Below are 26,208 nucleotides of genomic sequence, written 5' to 3'. Positions count from 1 at the left end.
ATATATTATGGGGATAATTAATAATTTTCACACACAAAGGTAATAATGTAGCACCACGCAGTGATTTTAAAAGCCTCCTGCATTCTGCATTTCTATTCTGGTTAGTTTGTGCCAAGTTCATAAAGGCATATTTTAATTTTAAAAGAGAGGAAGGTGTAAAGCTTCTATCCCTCCCTCTGGTCATTTCATGTAGATATTACTGGATTTAAATACTACATCACTGCTATGGAACATTAAAATGATTCCTGTGACTGGAAAAAAGCTAAGAATAAAAGGGGCAGAGGAAAGCCTAAAAAAAGTTATTCTGTTCAAACACTGACAACATAAACACTTGTGTATCTGTTCAATGGAACATGAAGTGTTACAGTCACAGGGAAAGAGCAAGTTTTATTCAAATCAATGTCACAGGGATAAAAAGCATAAATATAAAAGCAAAATGGAGCAACACACCACGTTTAGCATCTCTGTTTAAAGCAATTAACAGTCAAATAGAATGACAAATTGCAGAGGTGTACTCAGAACCTTACTGTTTCAACAGAAAATTAAGGAAACTCTTATTTTGGTTCCAGTTTATACTGGTCTTGTGACAGAGGAAAGTAAGCTCAGACCTGATGCTTCTAACTTTAAAAAAACCCAAACAAGAGCCTTACTATTACAGGCTCACCTTTATAGATTATGACTTACAAGGGAATATCCTGTTATTAAAAACAGGCTACAACAATATATACAAGAAGAATGTTGTCCAAAGATTATGCTTTCATATAGTCCATCAAAAGGTAAACTACTTGCAAACTGAACCCTTAAGAAAGATATATTAGTTCTACTGATATATTCTACCAAGTGCCTAGTTAGTTAGTACAAAACAACAGCTTTATTGCTCTTTTTACTATCAGAAAGTTCTGAAAAGTTTGATATTCTGCACTAATACGTTGAAAACTATAAATACAGTTGCAGCAAATATCAACAGAAGTGGATAGAAGGCAGATCCTTCAACCCTCACTCCTCCTACTGAGGACGCTCACTAATGTGGCAAAGAATGATAGCATCCAACTGGGAGAAGAAAAGAAAAAAAATTGTGCAAATAATCCATCATTTTAGAATGAAGTCTGCTGATAAAACATGGATTCTGGTGATCTATTTCTTATTTAACAAAAGCTGCAAATAACACAAGTTTATAAACAACTTACAAACTGAGTAATTCCAGATAACATCAGATTACAATACAAGTTCTGTATCAGAGTTGTACAGAAAAAGCCTAAGGGAAGGAAAGAAGTAATGAATGTTACAATCAGGCTCATCATTGTTTCAGAAATAATATGCTGTGTGAGTAACCCAATTGGAACACTCTTCCTTTGAACGTTTTGCTGAGCTGTGTGATGTAAAAATAGATTTGTATGCCTCAGACTTCTCCTCGCTGTCTGCAATGGATCTCTTCACAGTGGCAGAAGAAGCCTTATTGATCTTATTGACTTTTCCTGGCACAGATGAATTTCCATTATCTGCTAGAGAACAAGGAACAGAATGTGTAACAGCTTAACACTGATAACGGTGTTTTAAAAGACCAAAAAAGTATTAAAAAATACTGTCTACAGGGATGAAGTGTATACATTTTTCAGGGCTATTGTAAATATATCCCATGATTATACTAAGCAACAAACATCATCTTAACAGCAAACATTTTCTAGCTTTTAAAACTTACACTCAAAACTCATTTAGAAATCTTGAAGATGGAGGAATTCCTTCCTATTTGTGTAAATCCCTTGGATTGTAATTCAGTACTGACAACAGTCAGTCCCCTAAGTGAAAAATGGCTCTTAACTCCATAGTCTGAAGAAAGAAACACAAAAGTATTCTACCACCCTAAACTATTGTTTGGAAATTTGCTATCAAATGAAAAAAGCTAAACTTGTGACATACTGTCCTCAGGGAATTTATCTCCTCCCTTTATTCTTTGCAAAGTCATTTATAACCAATACCAATTGTCTGCATCATGTTATATTTGGGATAGGAAAGTGCCCAACTCTCTGTTTCTGATACCATCTCTCTCTGTGTATTAAACCTAATGCTACAAAAAACCACCTCTCTTTCTTAGCAATTATTTAATCTTCTTCAAAGTTGAAGGACAGTATTTTAAAAGGATATCCCAAGTCTCTTGTGCAAAGAAATGAATACATACAAGTCTGCTGAAACTCTACATACTTAGTTTAACTAAGACACAATAGGATGTAAATAGCCATCAGGGAGCCTGTCAGAAAAAGCATTTAATTGATTTCTGCATTTAGTCACAGGAATTACATGTGCAGTCCTAAATCATCATAGACCCTTCTTTTATTTGGGGAATGCTGCTCTTAATGTCACTAATAGTTGCCTGGAAAGAATTACCAAACACTGGATTTCAAAGAATGAACATGTAGAGGGCAAGTCCAGAAACCTTAGGGTGCCATGTTCACAAATTAATTCCTATGCTACTGGCATTCTCCTGTTCATGGATTTCTGCACTGCCTCCATCTCATTCTCTTGCACATCAGTGTAGCTGCAGCCAGACACACAAACCAATGACCTGACATTTCTAAAGACATCTTTTTTCCTTTACAGTCTTGGAAAAGAAAAATACATCCAACACTGCTGGAATTACTAGCTTCCTAAACATCTAAGAATTATAATAACGAGGAATTAAACATTTTCAAAAGTCAATTCTTATTAAAAACAGACAGCAGGGGGCAGGTAATGCATTTCAAATGGAAATCCTCCCATCTTTTCACATAGCTTGTCTACAGTTCATCACAGAACTATTTGTAAATTCTTCAAACAAATTATACTGATTTTTTTTTCTGTGGTGGTAATGTGCATGATTTAATACTTCACCTCAACCCTCAGACTGACTTTATGTGTTATATATTACTTTAAGAGAGGACACCATCCTTTGGATTAAAGGACTGCCAAATTTACTCACAGCTGCATGACTACTGTAGGTACATCAGTACATCCTGAAGTTATATTCCACCATTCCCAGTGACACCCAGCAAATTTGTAACTAAAATAACATCATAGAATTGTTTTGGTTGGAAAAGACTTAAGATTATCAAGTCTAACTGTTCGAGCACTCTTAAGTCCACCACGAAGACATGCCTCTGAGCACCTCTGAAATCTATGCTACAAAACAATGTTTTTCAAAGCAGAATTATTTGTTCACATTGGATCACACACCAACCTGAACTTTTGGTGAAGATAATCTGCCTCTTTTCCCCAGAATTGGTATTGATACAGTCTTTTTCATTCTTAGGCTTTGAGGGACCTGGAGAATCTATGAAAGAAGAAAGTGAAATCGTGAACCTGCTTCACTGCTCAGAAGGCTTCGTGTGGTTTGCAGCTGGGACATTACCTTCAGTGGGCTCTTGTCGGGGAGCTGATTCTGCAGGCTTAGACTTCTTTGATTTCTGGAACAAGATAAGCAGAGATGTGGTAGTGTACTGGAAGGATATCCAATCCCCAACTTGTATTTGATAGACACACAATTCCATTTGGTACGTTTTAATGTCCTACACAGTGAAACCCTTCCTTTCACAATACTGCTCCACAGTTTTTGGCATTATTTCTATATGGAAAAACAATAACTTTGGTAACACTGAAGGTACCTTAAAGGAAATCATGCAGGCCAAAACTAAACTGTCTGGATAAGGTATTTTCTGTATACTTTGTAGGGGATGTGTTATCTTCCTTAAGGTAATCTGATACTCTGAACTCACAAGGCAGAAGAGTAAATTGCACAGCATTCAACAGGACACAGTTAACTGTAATCAGTGAAGAGATTTTTCAAGAAAATTGAGAGAATAACCCTGCATCTCATATTCACTTTATTTTATTTAGTTAATAACAAATCCCTGCCTGGGTAACTTTCAATAACTGGGCCCTTTGTTACAGGATTACTCGGGAAGAAAAAATCACAAATACTTAATCTAAATTTTTTAAAAGCATCTGTGCACCAGACTTTCCAAGTTAATTTATGTTTGTTCAGATTAAATAACACAAAAAAACAAACAACAGCAACAAGAATCCCTTTACTGCCTTTGATTATGTAAATGCCAAGCTGAACAAGGTAAGATGTATTAGAACAGTCATTAGCACTATTATCACAAAAGAGAACTGTGTATACATTTGGGACAGTGTATGTATTTCAAGAAAGCTACATAAATTTAATGAAAATAAATATAGTTAAATGTGCTATAAGAAATTAAAAGAACCCATGCTGTCAAGCATATGATAAATGCTTGAGGAAAAGGAATGTTGTATGGCATGTTGCTGCAAAGCTCAGCCAGAAGATGGTGCGAGAGAGTTACCATTCTAAAAGCAGACATGGCTCTATTGGGTGTCCCCTTCACTATCCAGGAAAAAACTTCTTTTTTTGGAAGGGTGGAAAGGTGCTTCCACCTTCACTGTTACGGGTGGATTTACAAAGAAAAGTTAGCATCCATTATCTGAATTATGAGATGTTTGTAAATACATGTATGCATCCATATCATGCATTAAGAGTATACATATCACACATATTTCATCATGGGCACATATGGCATTGCTGAGCTGGAATAATTTCTATCCTACTGCTAGCTGCATCTTCCTTAAGTTTTATCTCAGGGGTGTAAGGAGGAGTTTGTGCTTCCAGCTCCAAATGCAGCAGGTCCATTTAGACTGCTCCCCTAGCTGAAAGCAGGAACTGAGGATGAGATCTGAAGAGCAGTGCCAACAGACACCAAACCAGACAATGTCTTCTGATATTGGGACTCACAGATCTGGGATTAGGGTGCCACTGATAGCAAAACCAGTACAGTTCCAGCTGGTGCATCAAGGCAAGGCAGGATAGCATAAAACCCCTCAGAATTTGAGGTTGAAATGCAAGAGGTCTGCTGAGATATCTGCAAATACTGTACCTGCCTTGAATGTAAGTCTTGGCTAAACAAATTAAAAATATTTGTATATTCACCTAAGGCACTGGAGGTCTCTTAAAGACTGAAGCATGATTTCCTTTTCTCTGCCACCATGAGCAGCTGTGCTGACACTCCAAGAGACAGAACTGCTCAGCACACTTCAGTACCTTATTGCACAGACACTGGGGACAGCAACAGCTTTCAGACTATTTCAGATTATTCAAACCAAAGCTATAGACTTTCCTAAAGAAAACTGCAAATTTGCAATGCAAACGACCACTACTGTGGGGGCTGCTTACTCATCTACTGCAATCTGCAATATGCTATTTGTATATTATCTTTAAAATTCTTTAAACATTTAATTACAAAGCATTGAAAAAAAAGTATCTGCCCCTCACCATCTGAAGAAACACTGAGATTTAAGACATTGTTCTTACACCACAAGAACTCTGGTTCTCTGCTCTATACACTAAGTGCTGAGGCTACAGAGGGAGAAACCAGAACAGCAGGATTTTGAGGGGCTATAGCATCCTTTTGCTGTAAGCTGCTCAGGCTAAGTGACATTGTACTGACAGAGATGAATAAACAGCCTGTGAAGAGAAGGAATCATATGCTCACTGGTAGGGCAAACAAGTATTCATTTCAAAACAATCTAGGGAAACATTTGTATGCCATCTAATCCTATGGACAGGCAAAGTCAAGCACATTAATAAGATGCTCAACCTCCATCTTAAGTCCCAGTTGCTGGAAGTGTCAGATAATGATGATTCATGCTCTTGAGATTCAACTAAAGCTGTCTGCACTCTGGCAGTCAACAGTAAAGTTTTTACTTGCTTTGTTATCCTCTGGAACAGCAATGTCAGTTCAGAAAAAAGAGCAATGCTGAAAGGAGTCCCATGTGCAGAAATGTCATTTGGCAGTAGAGTATCACAGAACAACTACTACTTTACAGAGTAATAGTTTATACAGTAGAGTACACAGTAAAAGTGCTTTATTTCCATGGCATTTTACACATTCAAATTTAAAATAATTATAGAAAACATCAGCAGTAATCTCTCAAGACTGCAAGAATGACAGAACATGGTAAAATTTCCAAACAGTGGTCTTAGAGAATCATAGCAGGAATCTGCATGTTGCAGTATTGCACTGCTGACTGTGGCCAGTAGAGGAAATTTGGAGATCACAAAACTAATAACCTGTATCATCACAATAAACCAGGAACTACCACATGAAATACAGAGAAGATTTTGCTCATTGCCAGGATTAACTAATGCAAAGTCTTTGTTTCAAGAAAGCTGGCACATTGCCCATTTTACCTATAGCATTCAATTCTGTGATTTTCAGAGCACTGTGTACTGCCTGGTACTGAAAAGAGAGTTTAATTACACAGAGTTTCAATATGCTATTAGCAAAATATGTATGCAGTCTCACTGCTTTTAAAAGTAGCACTGAATGGCAACACAGCTGAGTAAATCCTCCAGTCTGCATGAAGATCAGCACCTGAGAGACTGCATTACAGACAAGAACACTTCCAATTTTGTTTTAAATTATGTATAAAAAATTACCTTTTCTAATTTGCTTTTAAGTCTTCTATCCTCCATTCTTTTCTTCAATACTTCCACATCTTCTTTATTACCATTAAGGATAATGACATCTTCCTCTTGAAAGGGAACACCACACTTTAAGAAAAAAAAAAAAAAGACAAAACTAGTATTCTTTTCAAGATCTTTCTGTTGTTGATTTTTTTTTAGATTTAATACTGTGTCTAAGCTCTCCAAAGAGATCTCTAACCCTTCCCATTATCCCTGTCTCTTTTCCCATAGTTCTTTCACTTTTATTACAGTTTAATACATCTTTTCACCTAAAATATAAAAGGGAAATTTTCAGTTTTCACCACTGAGCAAAATAATACTGACTAAGAGCACCCCTCCACTCCTCAAAAGGAGAATAAATACTCATCTTACTAGGGAGTTGTGAACTTCTGATAATTGTACTTAAAAAGCAGCTTATGTACTAATCTGCACAGCAAATTATAAAAGAATTTTAGAAATATGAAAATATTTTGGTCTTCTTCACAAACCTATTCCATATTGTAGGGCTATGGAAATGGCATGTTTATTCCCCTATCAGTCCATTCTGAATAGAACTCTTAATTAATTCTGGTTTTTCTTTAAAGAAAAGATCCCACTGCATATTTTCTTTTCATGAGTTCCTTGTTTTACTGGTATAAAATGTACAGTGACTAGAATCTGGAAACTACTCAATTTTCTGAACCCCACAGCTAAACCCCAAAACACTTAATGTACTTTCTAATTATTGAGTTATAAACCCATTTGATTGACACCTAACCATTATGCCATTCTGCTCTCCTGAGTGGCCATTAATTAATTTGTCTCAAACATCACCAGTATAGGGGATTTTTGTAAAAATCTGTGTATGGGTTGTGTGCCAGAACATTGGTAACCACAAAGAAACACTGAGACCTTTACTCTGCTCTGACCCAGCCCCTGGGGAGCACTTTCTTCCTTGCAAAGCACTGCTTGCTGCAAAAACATCTCCAAAGCACCAGGATGGCAGGAACTTGGTTAGACTGTGCCCAACCACCAGCCTGGCCATGGGGTCTTTACCACCAAGACCCCTCAGTGACAGCACTGGGCACACACAGCACAGGGGGCTGAGCAATGCAGAACAGTTCCCAGAAATTAAATGACTCTGCAGAAGCTTTCCTGGAAAAGGAGGAGACATGGACTATAAATGATGGACATTCACCACCATACTTGGAAGCTTCCTCACCATGGATCTGACCAACAGGACACTGCTGGATCGTGGGGGTGATTTGCTATCTATTCCCCTCTTTCTTTCCTACTTTGTTTTCCTGCTCTCTCTTCTTCCCCTCTACCCCCCCACTTGGTGGATGAATAAAGAGCCTTTCTGGATGAAAAGTGACATTTGACCTCATTTGTGTCTTAATTTCACCTCAAAGGAGTCTAGCAGTCCTCAGTTGTACAGGGGACCAAAGTGGACCTTAACAGTTCTACAATTTGTCTTTGTAATAAAAGAAACTGCAGCTGATAGGAACAGTACAACAGACAGCACCAGGAATTTTTCTTCCCAACAGCTAGACAGGAAACCCTGTTCTGTTTGTTTGTTTCTAATTATTATTATTTTATAAATTACTTTGGGGATGAAAAGAGTGTATAAAAGCAGCATCACTCATTAGCCCAGACCTGCCATCTCATTGTACTTCATCTGATTTCTTAAAGGCTACCAAATTTCAAAGAACATTCATAATTTAATCTGGATAATGCACATAATGGGCTTCCTGGAATTCCTTATTTCTTTTCTGTGAAGACACACATTTCATTGCACACATTTCCAATAATTTGATGAAGCCAGCACATTGACTATGATGTTTTATTTTTTAAGATCTCAATTTTCTTTTTTTTTTTTTTTAAATTTTAATTTATTATTTTTATTATTATTTTTAAAATTTTGTTAAATCTAGAAGCTTTCTGTTAGTCTGCAATATTAGTTTATAATCTACCCTCTGCCATTATTTTTCTGATTTCTAAACAAAGGTTTATAAAGGTTACAAACCTTTATAACAAAGGTTATAAAGGTTACTCATGTATTTGTGGCAGGAATCAAACACATGAAAGAACGTATGGACAGTACTTGGACTCCAGTCTGCTCAGCTGGTTGAACATAGTTCAAAAAAAAGAATCTACACACAAGTGGTCAGAGAGATTATTAAGGAGAAGCAAGGGTTATAGAGATGCATATTAAATAAGTCAAGGAGAATAGTAAGTTACACACAAGAAATGGGTGAGTAGCCCAAATTTTTCCATTGCTTCTCAATGAGTTACTGTTAGAAATACCAGCTTGGTATGATCTCATACACTTGAGACTGAGAAGTCTGGAAAATCAAGGCCAGCATCCTCCTACTGGCCACTGATTTAACAAGCAATTTATGCAATAAATTAAAAAAAAAAATTCGGATAAGTATGCAAAAAAAAGTGGAAATTTCCTCCAAGTAAAAGTTTCTTCTAATTTCTGTAAATGTTGCATTTTGGAAAAGAAAGCAAATCCACATTCTCATCTGGAAAACACGGAACTCAAAGAGTTATTAAAATTGTGTGCAGATACAATCAACAAATCTTCAAAATCTGATACTTTTAATCTTATGTACCCTATTTATCCCATGTGTATATACAAGCATAAATATACACACAAAAAATCAACTTTACAAAAGCTCACCACAAAAAACAACCCAGAACTGTGATGGTATTATGGGCTGTAAAAACACAAACTAGCTTTGGCATAAATGTAAAACTTAAAACTTAAGTAAAACTTACTTAAACTAGTAAAAGAAATAGTTAAATTACATTTTCAAATAATGAAGACACTTTAACTTTCCATTTATAGTAGAATAGCTTCTTATCTTTCTTACAGAATACAGGAGGTTTTGTAGCAATAATGAAATGTTTGTCTAAGATGATTTTATGAATTCTGAAGTTTAGAGTTTCTTAAGTTTCAGCTACATAAAGCAATAATTGTGCTGAATTCTTGCTGTAAACCACTTCTGAGAGAGTGATATTATTTTTTAACAGCGTCTAAGATATATTTCCATCCTTGACAAGTCTTAATATAGTACAAATATGTTTTCATAGAAATGCTTGTATCAACCTTACAGTTTTAATGTCTTATAAGAAACCCAAAACCTCTTTCTCAAATTAAAAATAGTAAGCTAACTCCTGCAGTCTTCCCAAATATGACAATTACAGGAAAATGCATAGAGAGGAATATTTTCCAAAAAAAAATCTCATCAGATTAATGAATATTTATGGCCAGGATTTGACTGTCCCTCTTTAAACAGGGCAGTATTCAGAAAGAGGACTGAGCAGACACCCTGGTAACCAAGGACCAGACCATGGTTCATTCACCAACCACACAAGCTCCTGTATCTCCTGACTCTTGCAACAGTTCACTAAAACCACGTTTTAAGAGATACTTTTCTGAAGGTTTATTCATTAGAAGTCCAGCAGTGCTGGGTTTGATGAACTCGATTTCTGAAATCACCACCCTACTTGGACATAGAACAGGGCACAGAGGGATAACCTGGGAAGAGGGGGAATTCTACATCCTGATTCATAAAATGTAACTTTCACTCAGGAGCTGTAGCACCTACTACAAAATTACTGTCCAAGCAGAAGCTTCTATTTTCAGAGCTTCCCTTAAAGTCAATGATAATTTTGTATCTGCTGTACCTGCAGCCCTGCCTTAATTTACTTTGAGGTTTTCTGTTTATTTCTGACCAACAGGCTATTTTTAGTTGAATATGTCCAAAATACACCAACCTCCTTCCTCGCTCCCAGAACCCCAAAGCTTCCCAACTCCACTAAAGTGAAGCTGCTCACGTTTCAATTTTTAAAACCTTTAAAGAAGTTGAAACGAGGCAAACATTCAGCTTCAGAAGGATATATTTATTATCTTTTAACCTTCCAGCTACTAGAAATGCCCAGGGGTGATTCTCTGCTGTACCTATTTGCTGGAAGCTGGAAAGTTTCAGGAGGCAAACAGTTAAACCCAGCGGGAGGAGGGGGAGGAGGAGGAGGAGGAGAGGGCTGGTTTCCTTTCCAGTTCTCATCATCCAGCATGCTCCGTTAGCAGTGCAGAGGTTAAAGCCTCAGAGGTACAGCAATACTATTTATAATCTCCAGCAATGTACTGACAGATTTCAAAGTCTGATTTCAGCCCTTTAAAGGCCATCTCAAAAAAAAAGGGTAGCCCTAGAAATGAGGAGAAGCTGACGTTTTCTCTCGTTACTGTGAAGCAGAGGACATTGCTGAAGCTAAAGAGCATTACTGCAGAATAAATATGTTAAGCAATGCGGGAAACCAGATGAAGCCTTAAATGAAAACATTCATGTTAATGTTTAACCCCTTTCACTTAGGGGAGCTCTCTGCCCCTGCGACAGAATGAAGAATGCTGTCTGAATTCTGCTGAAGGACAATGGGACTCTCAATTTATTTTTATTATGCTGCCGTCTCCTGGCTAATTTTGTACAAGGTAAGGCTGAATAAATTTGATTGTAGGACTTCAGGTTTTTGCTTTTCCTTTATTAGAACACAACATGTTTTAATTTTTGTAAAGCGATAAATATTTTCCCTTCTGAAAGACCATTTCACTTTAAAAAATGCTCAAGTCTGCATTTAGAATAACAATTCTTGTTTTGGTTTGGTTTTTACTTTGTCATAGATGCAGAATAGAGCAGAGGTCACTGCTAGTGTTGTTTGTATCATAAAAAACTCATTACTTATGAATACTGTTATGCTTTGTTGCAAGCAGCTTAATTGTTTAGAGCCCTATAACTTAATGGTTTAAATAGCTTTCATAGTATTTAACTTGTTATGAGGTCAAATACACCATGTAAAGAGAAAAGCAAACAGGAAAACAGAATAAAACGAGCAGATATAAACAGGCAAACCTTCATAAAACAGTTCAATATTTATCAGTAAATACAGACAGTATTTTTAAGTAAGAACTGATTTAAAATTTCTAAGGCAGTATTAGCTGGGTTTGATGAAAATACATTTTCTTTTACTCGATGCGTCACACAGAACGATGCCACCTAAAATCCTGTGGTAAGAATGAACAGTGAACTGTACAATGATTTGTTACTATGAAGTGCACTCCAGTGATGGAGTCTTGATGAACTGAGATGGTATTTCACAGGCTTATTTTCAGGCAAAAACATAATTCCATTTTTCTCTTGAGTTCACCTTTTTAATTGAAATGGAGGAGCTTAGGCTTACCACAACTAATTTCTGCTAAGCAATATTCATAAAAGCAGCTACAAAGGTGCTTGAAAACCCCAACCCCCCACAGACTGTATTGCCTTTTTTTTTTTTTTAAGAATGTCAAACACTACTCTCTGCACATTTAAAAATAAAGGTGGCTTATCCTTCAGATTTAGAGGAGTTATAACACAGAATAGGCTGTTTCAGAAAGACATTCTGGTAACAATAAATAACAATAATAGCACTCTTGCATAATAAAAGTAAAAGGCAAGACAGACATAGACTGGGTTATGCTGGAACAGTGAACCTTCTCAGCAGTAGGACACCTTGCTCTTCAAGGGTAGAGAGAAATATGGTAGCATAGTCCTTGACAGCAAACAAGAGGATAGGGGTGAGAGGATTCTCATCAGTGGCAAATTTGATATGCAATGGAACAGCTGCAATTGTAGCTCTAAATCTGGTAAAGCACTAGCAGAAAGACAATGCTTTTATTCCATAATACAACTTGAGGCTGAATGTCAAATTCTGTTATCATAGGCACAGCTTCATCATTTAATCATTCCCCAGAAACACATTAATGCTGAAGAATGAATTATCTTTTCTTACTTTTATGCTGCCATATAAAATACAGCCTCTAGATTCCACACAGTTCAATAGGAAAAATCCATAGTAAACACTTTGCTCCCAGGGATGTTTCAGGCTGTTGTTATTAGAAGGGTAATAAAAATTTAAGTGTATGTAACAAACAGGTTCTCTAGGGAACTATCCTTTGCAACCTGTCCACAAAGATGCATCAATGAAAAAAAGAACAACTGACAAGCACACTCATTCTGCACAGATGTTCTACACTGTACACAGTCCCAAATCTTTCTATAATGCCCAGTGTTTTCTGAGCAATTTGCATGTCCAGAATGAACCTTTCCTGTGATATACTATAGAGACTGTACCACACATTTATTATTTTTGAGCAACCTCAATGCTCCTCCTGTAATTATTCACTTCAAATAAAAACAGTTTTTCCAACTTCAAGTCCACAAAAATCAATGCTTCCCTAACAGACACTCCATCCTCTCCCTAACTTCTGCTCTTGGGGACATAATGGCCCTTATGCAAATCTATTCTCAGCTCTGGAGTCAGCTGGTAGCACAGCCCAGCAGTGGTGTTTCAGTTTTACTGTGAAAATCCTGCCTTTCACCTCTCAGTGCTGTTCTCTTCTCCTGCTTTCCACGCAATATTGAGAAGCTGGCGTAGATTCAATTTGCTGAAGTTTTTTGTTCAAATGGATGACAGGCTCACATCATGCTTGTTTACCCAGTACACTTATCACTCAGGAGTTATGAAGATAAAATTATCTTCTGGGACTCCACTTCCTAATGTTTTTCTTTGGGCTGTGCAACTCACTGCAGAGGGAAGAGCGCTGCTGACAGAACAGAGAAGCAAAATGGATGAACGCTCCACCTAACACACAACTCCACTTTCTGGAATGCTGAGCAGAACAGAGGCATTCTTCCAGCATGAAATCCAGTGCATACCAGTAAGGACAGTAAGATAAATACATTCTTTCCCAACAGCCTAATGAGACTGTAAAATTGCAACATTACAGAGGATTCATTCTCTTGGACAAATTCGGTATTTTTAATGCTTTTTGAATTTTATGCCTTGTTTCTGCTTGAACTACAATGTTGTCTTTATTTTTGAGCTTCTAAGACAGATATTTACTGTGTTTTCATTAAAAATAAGGATTTTTCACTTTTCTAATGGTAGTGCAGAGCTGTTTAACCACAACAGCATTTCTATAAAGAAACTGCCTTTATAAAAATATGCTTGTTCTCTGATACTACATTGTAACAAATACATTGTGGTGGTGACAGCTACAAAGCATGAAATATTTACAGGTGAAATATCAACAGTGTTAAAACAAATTAATTGAATGAAGACAAAAGTAATTCTCTTTGAAATTAATCTTTCTTAACTATTAACCTTAATGTCAGTAGGACCCTTCCCCCAAACCTGGAATTTTCTCTAGGAAGTTCTATGACAAATGCTTCAAAGACTTTATGTAATTGCTGTAAGACTGCTGCACTCTTATTCTTCTGGCATTTCAACAAGGTATACATATGAAAAAAAATTAAACTAAAAACTCCTCTGCCAATGTTAAGTAACACAGCTGTCTCCAAATACTAATGCTGGCAATATGTGTGCTTATCTCAGGATATGCACACATGCTAAAAATAAGAAGTGAGTGTTGTCCTCATGCTTTATTTTCCAAAGCACTAATACAAAGATGTCAAAGAGGAGGGGAAAAAAAATAAAAAATATCAGAGTCAGAAACTTTAGCTGACTTTATAAGGATAAAACCCAGTGCGTGTATTTTGTGGCTTATGTTTTTGTTTCTTCCTTTGTTTATTTAATAAATTTTCTGCTTATTTAATTTACTGAATTCTGGTCCTCCAGCAGGACTTAGTTTCCCAGGCTCTAAGGAAATCTCAGTAGCAGCTTTTTTTCAGATCACAGTGCTCATGCATCTTCCTTATTCCAAAGCTAGACCTTGACCAACCTACTGGGAGCACTGGATTCACCCACTGGCACACAGTGCCTCAAAGTAGAAGAAACTTTTATCTGCTGGGTTAGGCACACCCTTGCTCAAATAATAATGCACTTTTGGGGTTCTTTGGATAATTTTCTTTGTTCTAGGCAGACTGTTTCATGGCTCTGCAAGTACCATTTCCATGGCTGAGTACATTGCAGCATGATCATGGGCACACACAGTCCCTCCTGGTAAGTGGAAGGAGTAATCTCAACACTTAGAAATGCTTTACTATCATGTCATCTATTGAAGTCAGAAAGGTTCTCTCCATCTCTTTATCTCACTTCTCCTTTCAGATAGTCTGAAGCTTTATCACACTACAATGAGAAGACAGTGTCTGGAAAATAAAAGATGAACCCGCTTGATGCAACAAAATCAGGATTTTTAGTGTGCATTGCTGTCTGCATGTTCATCTACACTTTCATCTACCTAAAAGATACACTTTCTGAAGAGCCAAATGCACAAAAATTTAATGCAAATATAGCAGAGTGTGGGTTTTACCCAGATGAACTTTGTTCAGCTCTTTTTGTGGGGAAAAATGCTGCCTTTAAAATTGGAAGCTTCTGTCAGAATATCCACCAACCTAAAACACTCAGCTGCATTCAGACTTCATGCAACTGCTCCATGCTTTTGAAGACCTTGCATTTTATTACAAAACCACTGTCAGATGAAGAAGGAAATTTCTCATTGGCATACATTATCACAATTCACAAGGAGCTGGAAATGTTTGTAAAGCTCCTAAGAGCTATATATATGCCTCAGAATATTTACTGCATACATGTGGATGAAAAGTCACCAAAAGATTATAAGGCTGCTGTACAAAACATTGTCAATTGCTTTGAAAATATTTTCATTTCCTCAAAAAGAGAAAATGTTGTTTATGCAGGATTTTCAAGATTACAAGCTGATATTAATTGCATGAGAGATCTAGTTAATTCCAAAATTCAGTGGAATTACGTTATTAATTTATGTGGTCAAGATTATCCCATTAAAACAAACAGAGACATTATAAGATACATCAAAAGTAAATGGAATGGTAAAAATATGACCCCTGGGATAGTCCAGCCACTTCACATGAAACACAGAACACAGGTTAGTTACAGAGAATATGTACGTTCTGGAGTGTCGTATGTGTATCCAACCAAGAATATAAAAGCTAAACCTCCACATAATTTGACAATATATTTTGGTAGTGCCTATTACATACTCACTAAAGAATTTGTAGAGTTTACATTGACTGATGCACGTGCAAAAGATTTACTTGAATGGTCAAGAGACACGTACAGCCCGGATGAACACTACTGGGTCACACTGAATCGTTTGACTGGTAAGATGTATGTTATTTCTACTGGGAATAACTCCTGGACCAACAGCATTCTGAGGTGTCCAACACAGAGAGCTAGTGAGCTCCAGTTCAGAGCTTAACACCACCACTTACTGGAGTTACATTGCATAAATGTGGCCATTACTTCAGCCATGATGTAGCCCTTTTCTGTAGCCAGTCACATCTCCTGGCAAAGCTTATTTCCAGGAAAGCACTACTGATGGTGCAGGGCATGAGCTGCAAGGCTAGGAAAAAGTTGATTAAAAAAGTAAATTTTTTTGCTACGTAGAAGTTCATGCTCTCAAGGAACAAAAACGCAATAAAGCCAAGAATGTTGTCTGCTTTTACGATGCAAATACCTGTAAATAAATACTTAATGTGTCTACATTTAAAAAGCATTTGGCAGTGAAATTTTTCTCTGCAATAAATAGAAAGTAAACTTATCAGAGCTTTATGTTTTTAAAGATGCTCCAGGGGCTACACCCAACGCAGACTGGGAAGGAAACATTAGAGCCATTAAGTGGAAGGATCAAGAAGGAACCATACACAAAGGCTGCAAAGGTAATGTGATGTTTGATCATGAACTCAAACATGACTGGCTGACTAGCATTCACTGCAGACTGTGTATTACACTTTAAAATAGCTAAGAAGTGTGCATAATGGTCATATATACTTTGTTTTGAAAGTATTAAATAAAACAGCAAGCTGTCCTACCAAATTACTCCACTGCATTCAATCTCAGTAGCCTCTGTTCTGTTGCAAAGGTGGTCACAGTATCCATGTACTGACAACTTTCTTTTAACCTCCAGCTGCAAACGCATTAACTTGACTGATCAGTTTTCAGTAAAGAAAGAGTAGGGGTTTTACTTGACAACAAGTGTGTTTGTCACATATTTTCATTAAATCCTGTTACATCTCTTCAATCTGAACAGTAATAAGAAAGGAGGTTAGTGCTGACCATGTGGAAAGAATACAGAAAAATTTGAAATATTTAGCTGTATAAACTGAGCACAGTGAAGTGCTGTATGATTAAGAGGTACTAAAGAGAAGCAGATCAGAACTTCAGCCTCCCCAACTAGAAGACAAATATTAAGCTGAGCAACATGTCAGTGAGCAGCTGGAGGTTAACACATATCCATTTCTGCAAAATACAAAACAAAACCCTTGCCTCTATGTTTAAAATCTAGCATTATCCTCCAGATATATTTCAGTGATGCTCAACATGAAATCAAAAGGTATTTTTGTTCCTAACACTACAGAGCTCAACACTTTTTTTTAATCATTCTGTTCAGCTTTCTGCTGCCCTCAGCTACCTTCAATTTGTCTTTGCAGGTCATTACATCAGAGACATTTGTGTTTACGGACTGGGGGATTTGCAGTGGATTATTGAGTCACCTCATTTGTTTGCCAACAAATTTGAGCCTGCAACATATCCACTGGTCATGGATTGCCTAGAGAGACGTTACAGGCTCCAAGTATTGCACCAGGCACAAGTCCCAATCGAAGATCACTGGCGTTTTCAGGAGGAGAGCTATTTCAACATGAAGCTGAATGTTTGAGCTTAACAAACATCAAAACAAGTGCTCAGAACACTGGCAGAAACTATTAACATTTTTAGCTGTAGACTTCACTCTGTGCGTTGCAGCTTAAGGGGTAAGCACAATACTGTAATAGTGAAATAAACAACTTTTTATTTATTACAGTATAGGGCAACGTTTGCTAATGGGTTAATCCTCCAGGAAAACGATGTATCTAAATCTATAATTTCCTGATTCAAGGGGGGAGATCATAACACTTGTGAGTGAATTATTTAACTGGAAAAAAATATATATATAGTCCTCGTGTCTGCAGCCAAAAAAAAAGGACTAACTGGCATGAAAATAATAAAATTGCTACAATAACTGAACAAAGACTAAATATGAAGAGCATGAGTTAAAGTCACATCTATTGTATTGTCAATTCTGTAACAGATTATTTTGACTAATGAATTCAATGCTGAAAATACAGAGATTGCAGATAAGCAAGTGACAACCAGTTTCATACACAGTCCATTTCACTTTTTTCCCCCCTCCTCTCTCCACTGCCAGACACATCTCTAATTTCATTGTGTAGCATGGCAACATCACTCCTGCACTACTCAGCCTTTGTTCCTAATGAAAAGGCTCCATGTGCCAATAACAGCAGTGGAGTTTACCTTTAAATTGCTTTTTTCTGAGTCTCTGCAGGAGTTCAGGGCAAGGAGACATGAGAAATTTGAGGCCAGGGAACAAAGGGAAAAGGAGGTAAAATCCATCTTTCAATCTCAGTGTATCTGATGGAAGGAAACAGATTCCCTGAACCTTACACTAATGGGAAGCAATTGGAGATAATTCCTAGCAGCAACCAGGGCAAGCATCTCATTTCCCAAACCCTCTGCAGAGCAAATGCAGTACTTGCTGTTCTATGGTAAGGAAATGGCTTTCAACACACAATACAGGCAAAACCAGGGAATAGGAATTAAAAAAAACCCAACCAAACAAACAAACAAAAAAAAAACCCACAAGGAGCTTTCTAGACAAGAGTTTTCTTTCCTCTTCGGGGGGAAAAATTAATCCTTCTGCTTGTGCCAACTAAAGGCTGGGGGGAATATGAGGAAACAGAAAGGATAAAGTTGATGGTCCTGGATTCAATAGCTCTACCATGGGATTAAAACACTACACCCTGTCTCAAAAGATCTTTAGGAAAAACATGAATTGTGAGAATTAATCTCAAACTCTTTGTCCTCCTTTAGAAATATTTTGGCAAGAATGCAGATGAAGGTTTCATTCCAGTAAATCCAAATAAACTCCCAATTATTTTGCATGAACTCCAATGGGAACTAATAAAATACATTGTTACTTACAAGCTCACTTGCTCAGAAACTAAAAATTATAAATAAATATCTAGGAGCAATTTTGATACAAGCCTCAATATGTGCAAGTTTTTACAAAAAAAGATGACAGATTAAGTGGCATTTTTTTCCAAAAAAAAAAAAAACCCAAAAAACCAAACCAAAACCAAAACATCAAATGAATCAACAAATGACTCAACAATAGAACATGAAAGTTTCTTATTACAAACTTATTCCCTGGTTCCAGGAACTGTATTGCTTATTTTCCCACACAAGTTTCTTGGAAACATAATTTATTTCCAATGAACTTTAACCTAAAGGAAGACCATCTGGTCCCTATTTATTTACAGAAACTTACAAACTCAACCCAAAGGCCTGTGCTCAGTTTCATTTATAATCCAGGACATGTGGCTAAATATTGCTGGAGATGCTTTTTCATGGAGGCAAAATTAAGAGGAAAAAAGTGCCATGCAGTATCTTCACACAGAGCTTGTTGAGAGTCCCTCTCAAAACCATTACTGGAGCTAATGGCTCTCTGGCATATATTAATCATAAGAATATTCATAATTAATTTACCTTGAAACCACAGCCAGTCCCCTGCAGGACACTGGCAGCACTTATCCACTCCTTGTTGTCTTTTAAAACATGAATGGGACATTCCTTGTTACCCTCATTGCATCTCATCTACCTGCCTTTCACCTTCTGTCACCATCACACAACAACTGTGTCTGACTTCTGAATTGCATTAAAAGGATCAGTTCAACAGCAAGGTGGTTTTAACTTGGGCTTGTTTTGCAGAAACTGAACCAGTCAAACAGGGGAAAGAAAAGATCTCCTCTTAAAATATAATGTAGGCATGACTTTACCCATGTCAATCCAAGAAAAGCACTGGAGCAAGATCCTCCTTCCTTGAAGAATTTTGTATTTTAAACAAAGTTCTACACATACAAGACCCTCAGAAAATTCCTAAGTAAACTACTCCATTCTCAATCATCAAGAAACAGTACTCTACTCATTATTCTGAATGACCATGATCACATTATATTCTTGGAAGATTTTTTTACATTAATAGTATAAATTTAAGCAACTAAATAGTGAAAGCTGAGTACCTTTAACCATACATAAAAAGCCCTCAGTAAGTTCTGTATGTGTTATTGTGTGATGAACAGATCATCACAATGTTTACACCTCAGCAACAAAGGCTTAATAACTTTTGGTGCCTGTTGATCCAAGAGCATTTAGTGTCACTGTGTCCTTGCTCAAGGAAACTCTGTGCTAACACACTGCACATCCATTAACTCCATATCAGAAAGATGTGTGCAGAAATTCTGTTTCCAAAAGCCTGAGGCACACATTAAACACCTCTATCTAAGTTAAACATTTGATTAAGTGTTTCATATGGCACAGACTGTAATAGTTAGGGTACTATTTCAAGTGTGTATTACAGTCTGTTTACTCTGAAAACAATTGCAAAATAAGTTCTCAAGTGAAACAAGAAATTACATTTTCAATTGTAATTTTGTCCTTCACTTCCAGAGTGACTACTGAGACTCCCAGAAATCCCACCACAGCTTCAGTAGCCAACACCCTGACTCCAAACCACCTCCAGCATACTGCCATACCAACAGTAACTTTTCAGACCAGAAAGTCAAGATCAAAGATTGGAAATGGTTCCTTTAACTCCTCTAAAGAGAGTTTAAATAGATACCATACGCTGCTAGGTAATTCTTTCATTCCATCATTTCTAAAAGCATCATTTTAGTCAAACAGCAGACTTTGAAACAAGGCACCAAAGCCAACCTCTGCTCTGTGCACATGAAAGCAATTTCCCAATGTTTCATGAAGCACAATGGTTTGGGATGTGCATCATGGCACACGTAAACACACGTTCATTATCTAGCTCAGATAATCTAATTTAATGCACATAAGCATGAAGGTGAGGACTGCTGCTTGGGCTGCTGGATATTGGTATTCTCTGATGAATGTTTTCATTGTTTCATTACAGAACCTGTTTGCCAAAATCCTTTGGGAAATTGTTGCTGTTTACAATTTAGCAGACTACCAAGACTGCTCTGTAGGCTCAGAAGCAAAACTAATAGACAAGAACAGCACGTTTTGAAAGAGTTCTCTTGAATTTCACAGCAGTGGGCAAGTGAACCATTACCCAGCTCCCACACTGACACATCTCCAGTTTGTATCAGTATTAGAAACCTTATCCCAAAATAAGTGCAGACAGAGGTTCTGACAGCTTAGAAGAGAGACTGGATATGCAGCATAAAAAAGCAAATACAGGATTATTCTTTCTGAGCTGCTCTCATCATGCCACTCTCTGGAGTCATGTACCAATGTCTCTGCACAGGGACCAGCATGCAGGCACACGCTGGCAGACAGAAGGTGACAAGGCCATGAAAAGAAATGCAATGGCCCACATGAATCCATAGGTTGGATTTCACTTGAAAAAACATATTAGAATTCTTAAAACAGAGCAGTTAGCAGCAGAAAAAGCACATGTATGACAATCCACATCATTCAAACATTCTGTAGGGCACAATTTTGTGTTCTGAAAGAGCACCTCATGTATCAGGATTTTACTTATTAATAAAATTAATGAAATTCTACTTATTAAAAAGTTCTAATCCTAGCATACGTACAATACAAAACACTTCATTTTCTTTCCTTCTTTGTTAGGTCTAGTTCATGTTACTGTGTGCCCCATTACTGCATACAGACAGAAAGTGCTGGGGGAATACTCCTAATTACTGCTCTGGATGTAAACAAACTGTTAGCTACCAGAAAGCATGGCAACCAGTCCTTCATCATCCTATTTAGAAAAGTTCTGGCTCCCTTCTTGATTCTAAATACAGAACATTATCAGTATATACCCAAAATTTACCTCTGATTTCAAACCAGGAAAAAGTAGACTACAATAACCAAGGAAACATGGATTACAATGTTCTCCCAGATGGTTACTGCCTTTATCTTCATGCACCAAAATCCAGTAATGAAAAGATGGCAGCCTAGATTACACTATATTCACTTCATAATTTCTAGCAGTATCCTTCTGAACACTGTGAAGAGTTTACATATATGCAGAAACAGTTGCATGCAAGTATAATAAATACTGATGATTTAAAAAATCCAGAAAACCTGTGGGATCCATTTAGGTTTCATAAGATTATCAGACTGGCCAAACCATGGACAAAATATCTCATTCCTGCATATACTAATTAAGTTAAATCCATCTATCAACAAAAATTTCCATGCAAACAAAAAACTTGATTAAAAAATTAGCTTCTGCTAACAGGAAAGCATTCTAGAACAAAATCAGCACTGAAAGCTGCAATATGATGCTAAACTTAATATTCCACAACACCTGCAACAACTTACTGAAAGTTTTTCATTCACAGGTCTTGTTTAGCACAGATACATTGGATGCTTTATCAAATAACAGGGTGTTTTCTGAAAATTATTATGCCTAAACCTGGTAACCATCACCACAGATCTCACTAATAAAAGCAGTGATACAAAAAGAGCATTTGCAACTTCTATCATTGCCCCTAACTACAAAGAAACCAATATAAAGAGATCAAACCAGCTCAAACCAGCTCAAACCATGAAATGCAGACAATATTTTCCACAATAATTCATGTAATTGCTGAAAATTCTATGAAGAGCTAAAAATCACCCCCCCAAAAAAAGACAACAGCAAGTGTGCTTTAAAAATACAGAGACCAATCACAGCCACAAAATGTCATTAATTTAAAGAGAGGGAGCTGATAAAATACAAGCTACATGATTTCCAGTAAAAATCCAACCAAACAAAACCTCAAACCAAAACTAATCATCCTTTTTCAAACCAAAATGAAAACCAAACATTTGATAAAAAAAATATTTCTAAAGCAGCTGCTGTAAAACCAAACTTTGAGAACAAAAATACTCATTTTTTAAGCTATGTATGTACCTGTATCTATATATTGGCCTGCAGAGGTTGTGTGCAACACCACTGCTACTGGAGCTGAAGAAAAACTCACCTTGTGACAAACTTCTGTTTTGACTTCTCTGAGAGCACGTTCAGAGAACACACAGCCACAGTTTCTCAGGAAGCAAAACCTTCAAAGAAAAGCCATACAACCATTTTTAAGAAACCCTGAGTCTAAAAGACACACCTGCAGTGCTGATTTAACACAGAAACAATACTTCAGCAGCAATACTTCAACAGGCAAGCAGGACACAGCTAACTTTCTGTTTACATATCCTTTCAGCTAATCAAGGCATCACTACCTTTGAGTAGGTACTTATCAATTTACACAGTCTAGGACTCAAAAAATATTTGGTACATTAAACCAAAACACACTTTTTTTTTTTTTTTTTTTTTTCATTCTGGGTACAGCTCACTGTGGGTTTCTGACACTCTCTCCAAGGGATCTTAGCTAACCAGATGCTCTCAGGATGTTTATATAGATGGGCTTGTCTGGAATCATCACCACAGTCTATTTTACTACACAGCTACACTGCTTGAATGGTTCCCCCTTCCACCAAGCTCACTGGTTCTACTCACTCTGACTCCAGTTCTCCACCAAGCTGCTGTGAGTGACCCCACACAGGGTCTGTCCTCTCACATCTCTCCTGCCCACACAGGAGATTCCTGCCTGACTTTGTGGAGCCATTACCAATCTCTCAAGAATTATTCCCCAAACAACTTCTACTCACTTTTTCTCTCCAAACATTGACCTCTAATCCTTTAATATACAAATAAATTGATTTGGAAAGGGTTTTTATCTTTCCTCTAGAAGGTGATACAAAAGGATACTTAGTAGTTGCATAAACAACACCCTCCCTTCCTCCCTTCTGACAGGACAAATCTTCCCCACAAAGGTTTGAGCAAGCACCTGAGTCACAACACCATCAATTCAAACATTTTTTCCTGCTCTATAACCACTTTAGCACACTCACTGCTTGCTTATAAAACCAAAATCCAGAAATTTACTGACCTGTGTCTTCCATTCATTTCCAGTCCCACAACAGGGCATATAAAGCATGCAGACTGGATGTCATCATACTTGTCACCTTTTATGCTCTCTTTATCACCACTCCAAGCTGGGTTATCCGTCAGGTTTAGTTCTGTTACATTCTGCAAAATAAAAATGGGAGCCTGAAGCAGTTTGATGACCATGACCACATTCCCCAAAGAGTTTTTTCATTATGCTTTACTATTTTTAAGACTTTCAGTATGCAGTGAGAACATAAACACATGGAAGTTCTGTAGCACACTTTAAGATCATAGAATCATAGAATTGGCTGGGTTGGAAGGGACCTCAGAGATCATCGAGTCCAACCCTTGAACCACCGTTGCGGTTGCTAGACCATGGCACTGAGTGCCACATCCAGTCTCTTTTTAAATATCTCCAGGGATGGAGAATCCACTACTTCCCTGGGCAGCCCATTCCAATGCTTGATCACTCTCTCCGTAAAGAAATTCTTTCTAATCTCCAACCTAAACTTCCCCTGGCACAACTTAAGACCCTGCCCTCTTGTCTTGTTGAAAGTCGTTTGGCAAAAGAGCCCAACCCCCCCCTGGCTCCAACCTCCTTTCAGGGAGTTGTAGAGAGTGATGAGGTCTCCCCTGAGCCTCCTCTTCTCCAGCCTCAACACCCCCAGCTCCCTCAGCCTCTCCTCATAGGGTCTGTGCTCGAGTCCCTTCACCAGCCTAGTTGCCTCCTTTGGACCTGCTCCAGCACCTCAATCTCCTTCCTGAACTGAGGGGCCCAGAACTGGACACAGGACTCAAGGTGTGGCCTCACCAGACACAACCTTTTTACCTTAATGCTCTTGATATGGGCTGCAGCTTCCATGGGAGTTTTATCAGCTGACTTGTCCAGCAAAAACTCAATGACAGCATCTTTATTGTACAACCTGCAACACACAATTTTTAGCAGTCATAACATTCTTTTATTTGTAAGCCAGTGACTTTTAATGCAGCAGTTTTACAGACACCTCCCTACCTGCCTAGCTCACAGGCTACAATTGGCCGACGAAGCTTCTCCTGGCTCAGAGCACAGTAGTGCCACCTTGCCACCAGCTCAGCGTTTTTGTCAACCTTAAGAAAAAATAAAAAACATATATTGTGATTTTAAAACAGCTTTAAAGTTTGCAAGTAACTTAAACATGAAATCAAGTAATACTGGAAGCTTGAATAATCAGATCCCCAGGTACCTTACCACACCAAACCTACTTTCCACACTGAAAGCAACTTCACAAAAAAACTTAATTAAAACATTTTATGGACAGATTCAAGGCTCTGCCTCTACTGAACGTGTACCCATTCCTCTCCCTGTGAGAAACAAGCAAACCAGCAAGCCTGGGGACGTCAGGCTGTTAATTGAATTTTAAAACATCCTAAAAAGAAAGCCCGTGAGAGTTCCTAATGTAAGCACACAGAATGCAGACACGGCCACACACAGTGCCACCAATGGTCTCACTATTCACCTCCCAAAGGCGTTTCTGCAGACACCACACCCCCGGCTGAAGGAGGCTTCTAACCCCCCCGCGTTCCACACACCGCTTTATTGTCCAAAACGCCTCCAGAAGACAAAGGGACCCGCACCACCAGCGCCACAGCCCCAACCACCCCGAGGCGGCACCCTCAGCCCGGCCCAGCGCTGCGCTCCCCTGCCCCTGCCAGCCCCAGGCCCCGCCACAGCCGCTCCCCGGACGGGCAGAGCTGCCCAGGCCTCTTCGGAGCCTCTCCCCTCCCGGCCAGCGGCCTGGGCTGACACCGACAGCCCGGCAGCCCCCGGCCGCGCTACCCCCCTCCCTCGCCCCTTCCCCTCCAACCTTCTCGACTTTGCGGGGCCCCTTGACCAGTTCGTGCCGCTTGGGGATGGTGCCGCCATCGCACCCCATCTTCCCCCCACACCGCTGCGCTTCCGGGTCCGCTCCCCGCACACTTCTTCCGGGAGAGAGAATGACTTCCGGCGCGCACTGATAACATCGTCACGTTTCCATAGCAACCGCCCCGCTGGGGGCGGAGCTACCTGGAGGGGCGGGGCGGGTGACTCCATGGGGCGGGGGCCGCGGGACGGGACGGGACGGGAGGAGGCTCCGCAGCGACCCCGCCCGGCGGCCGCCTCTGTCCCGCAGCGCGACCCGCAGCCGCGGAGCCGATTTCCCTCTTTTTTGTGTAAAAACTGTGCCCCTCCCCCCCCAAAAAAACCAAACCCCAAACCACCCGCGTTATGTCCGGGGCTGCTGCGGCGGGAGGGCACGGAGGCTCCCGGCGTGCGTTTCATAGCGCCCGCACAGCCCCAGCCCGAGCGGGGGAATATTGGAATATTACTTATTGACACGCGTGGACGTTCATAGAACGGTCTGGAAGATGCGGAGCGCCCAGGGATAATGAAGCGGGAGAGGGTGCGGGGTCCCACGGCCGCACCCCCAGCACCGGCACCGCTGGTCCTGTCCGGGCTCAGAGACACGGGGGTGATGGTGCTGAGAGAGGCCAGGCTTGGAAGTTTCGGTTAAAAAAAAACTTTAAAATAAATTAATTAGGTAAAACCACAAGTCAGACAAGGCATACAGAGGGGATACCCCGGGTTACAATGGCTCCAGCGTTGCATTTCAGATCAGGTGAAGGGACCAAGCTGAGGAGCTCAGCTCGGGATGTCCATGGCCCCTCTGTGGGTATCCAGCATCACCTTTTGGAGCAA

At 38.8% G+C, this 26,208-nt stretch overlaps 2 protein-coding genes across 6 annotated transcripts; one reads left to right on the top strand and one right to left on the bottom strand.

The window, feature by feature from the left end:
* Positions 1–361: 361 nt before the first annotated feature.
* RTF2 (replication termination factor 2) lies at positions 362–25,462 on the bottom strand. 2 transcript variants are annotated; one of them, XM_030462813.1, is made up of 9 exons: positions 25,337–25,462; positions 24,505–24,599; positions 24,322–24,415; positions 23,494–23,633; positions 22,534–22,612; positions 6,488–6,601; positions 3,383–3,437; positions 3,212–3,304; positions 362–1,499 (listed from the first exon to the last, which is right to left on the bottom strand). In XM_030462813.1, the coding sequence occupies exons 1-9, from the start codon at positions 25,403–25,405 to the stop codon at positions 1,306–1,308; spliced, it is 933 nt and encodes a 310-aa protein (XP_030318673.1). In that variant the 5' UTR covers positions 25,406–25,462; the 3' UTR covers positions 362–1,305. The 2 variants fall into 2 exon arrangements, with proteins under 2 accessions (XP_030318673.1, XP_030318672.1); XM_030462812.1 differs by having other exon boundaries at positions 362–1,502; positions 25,337–25,451.
* LOC103532125 (beta-1,3-galactosyl-O-glycosyl-glycoprotein beta-1,6-N-acetylglucosaminyltransferase 7) lies at positions 10,547–18,153 on the top strand. Of its 4 annotated transcripts, XM_030462810.1 has the most exons (7): positions 10,573–10,614; positions 10,876–10,991; positions 13,129–13,256; positions 14,417–14,500; positions 14,606–15,636; positions 16,099–16,194; positions 16,966–17,192. In XM_030462810.1, exons 5-7 carry the CDS (start codon positions 14,661–14,663, stop codon positions 17,190–17,192), a joined length of 1,299 nt encoding a protein of 432 aa, XP_030318670.1. In that variant the 5' UTR covers positions 10,573–10,614; positions 10,876–10,991; positions 13,129–13,256; positions 14,417–14,500; positions 14,606–14,660. The 4 variants fall into 4 exon arrangements, with proteins under 4 accessions (XP_030318671.1, XP_030318670.1, XP_030318669.1 ...); XM_030462811.1 differs by having other exon boundaries at positions 10,547–10,991; positions 13,129–13,265; positions 16,966–17,630; XM_030462809.1 differs by having other exon boundaries at positions 10,591–10,991; positions 16,966–18,153.
* Positions 25,463–26,208: the final 746 nt, after the last annotated feature.

This window comes from Calypte anna, chromosome 20 (genome assembly GCF_003957555.1).
Source record: "Calypte anna isolate BGI_N300 chromosome 20, bCalAnn1_v1.p, whole genome shotgun sequence".
Classification (NCBI taxonomy): Eukaryota; Metazoa; Chordata; class Aves; order Apodiformes; family Trochilidae; genus Calypte; species Calypte anna.
This window is presented reverse-complemented; position numbering and strand designations above follow the sequence as displayed.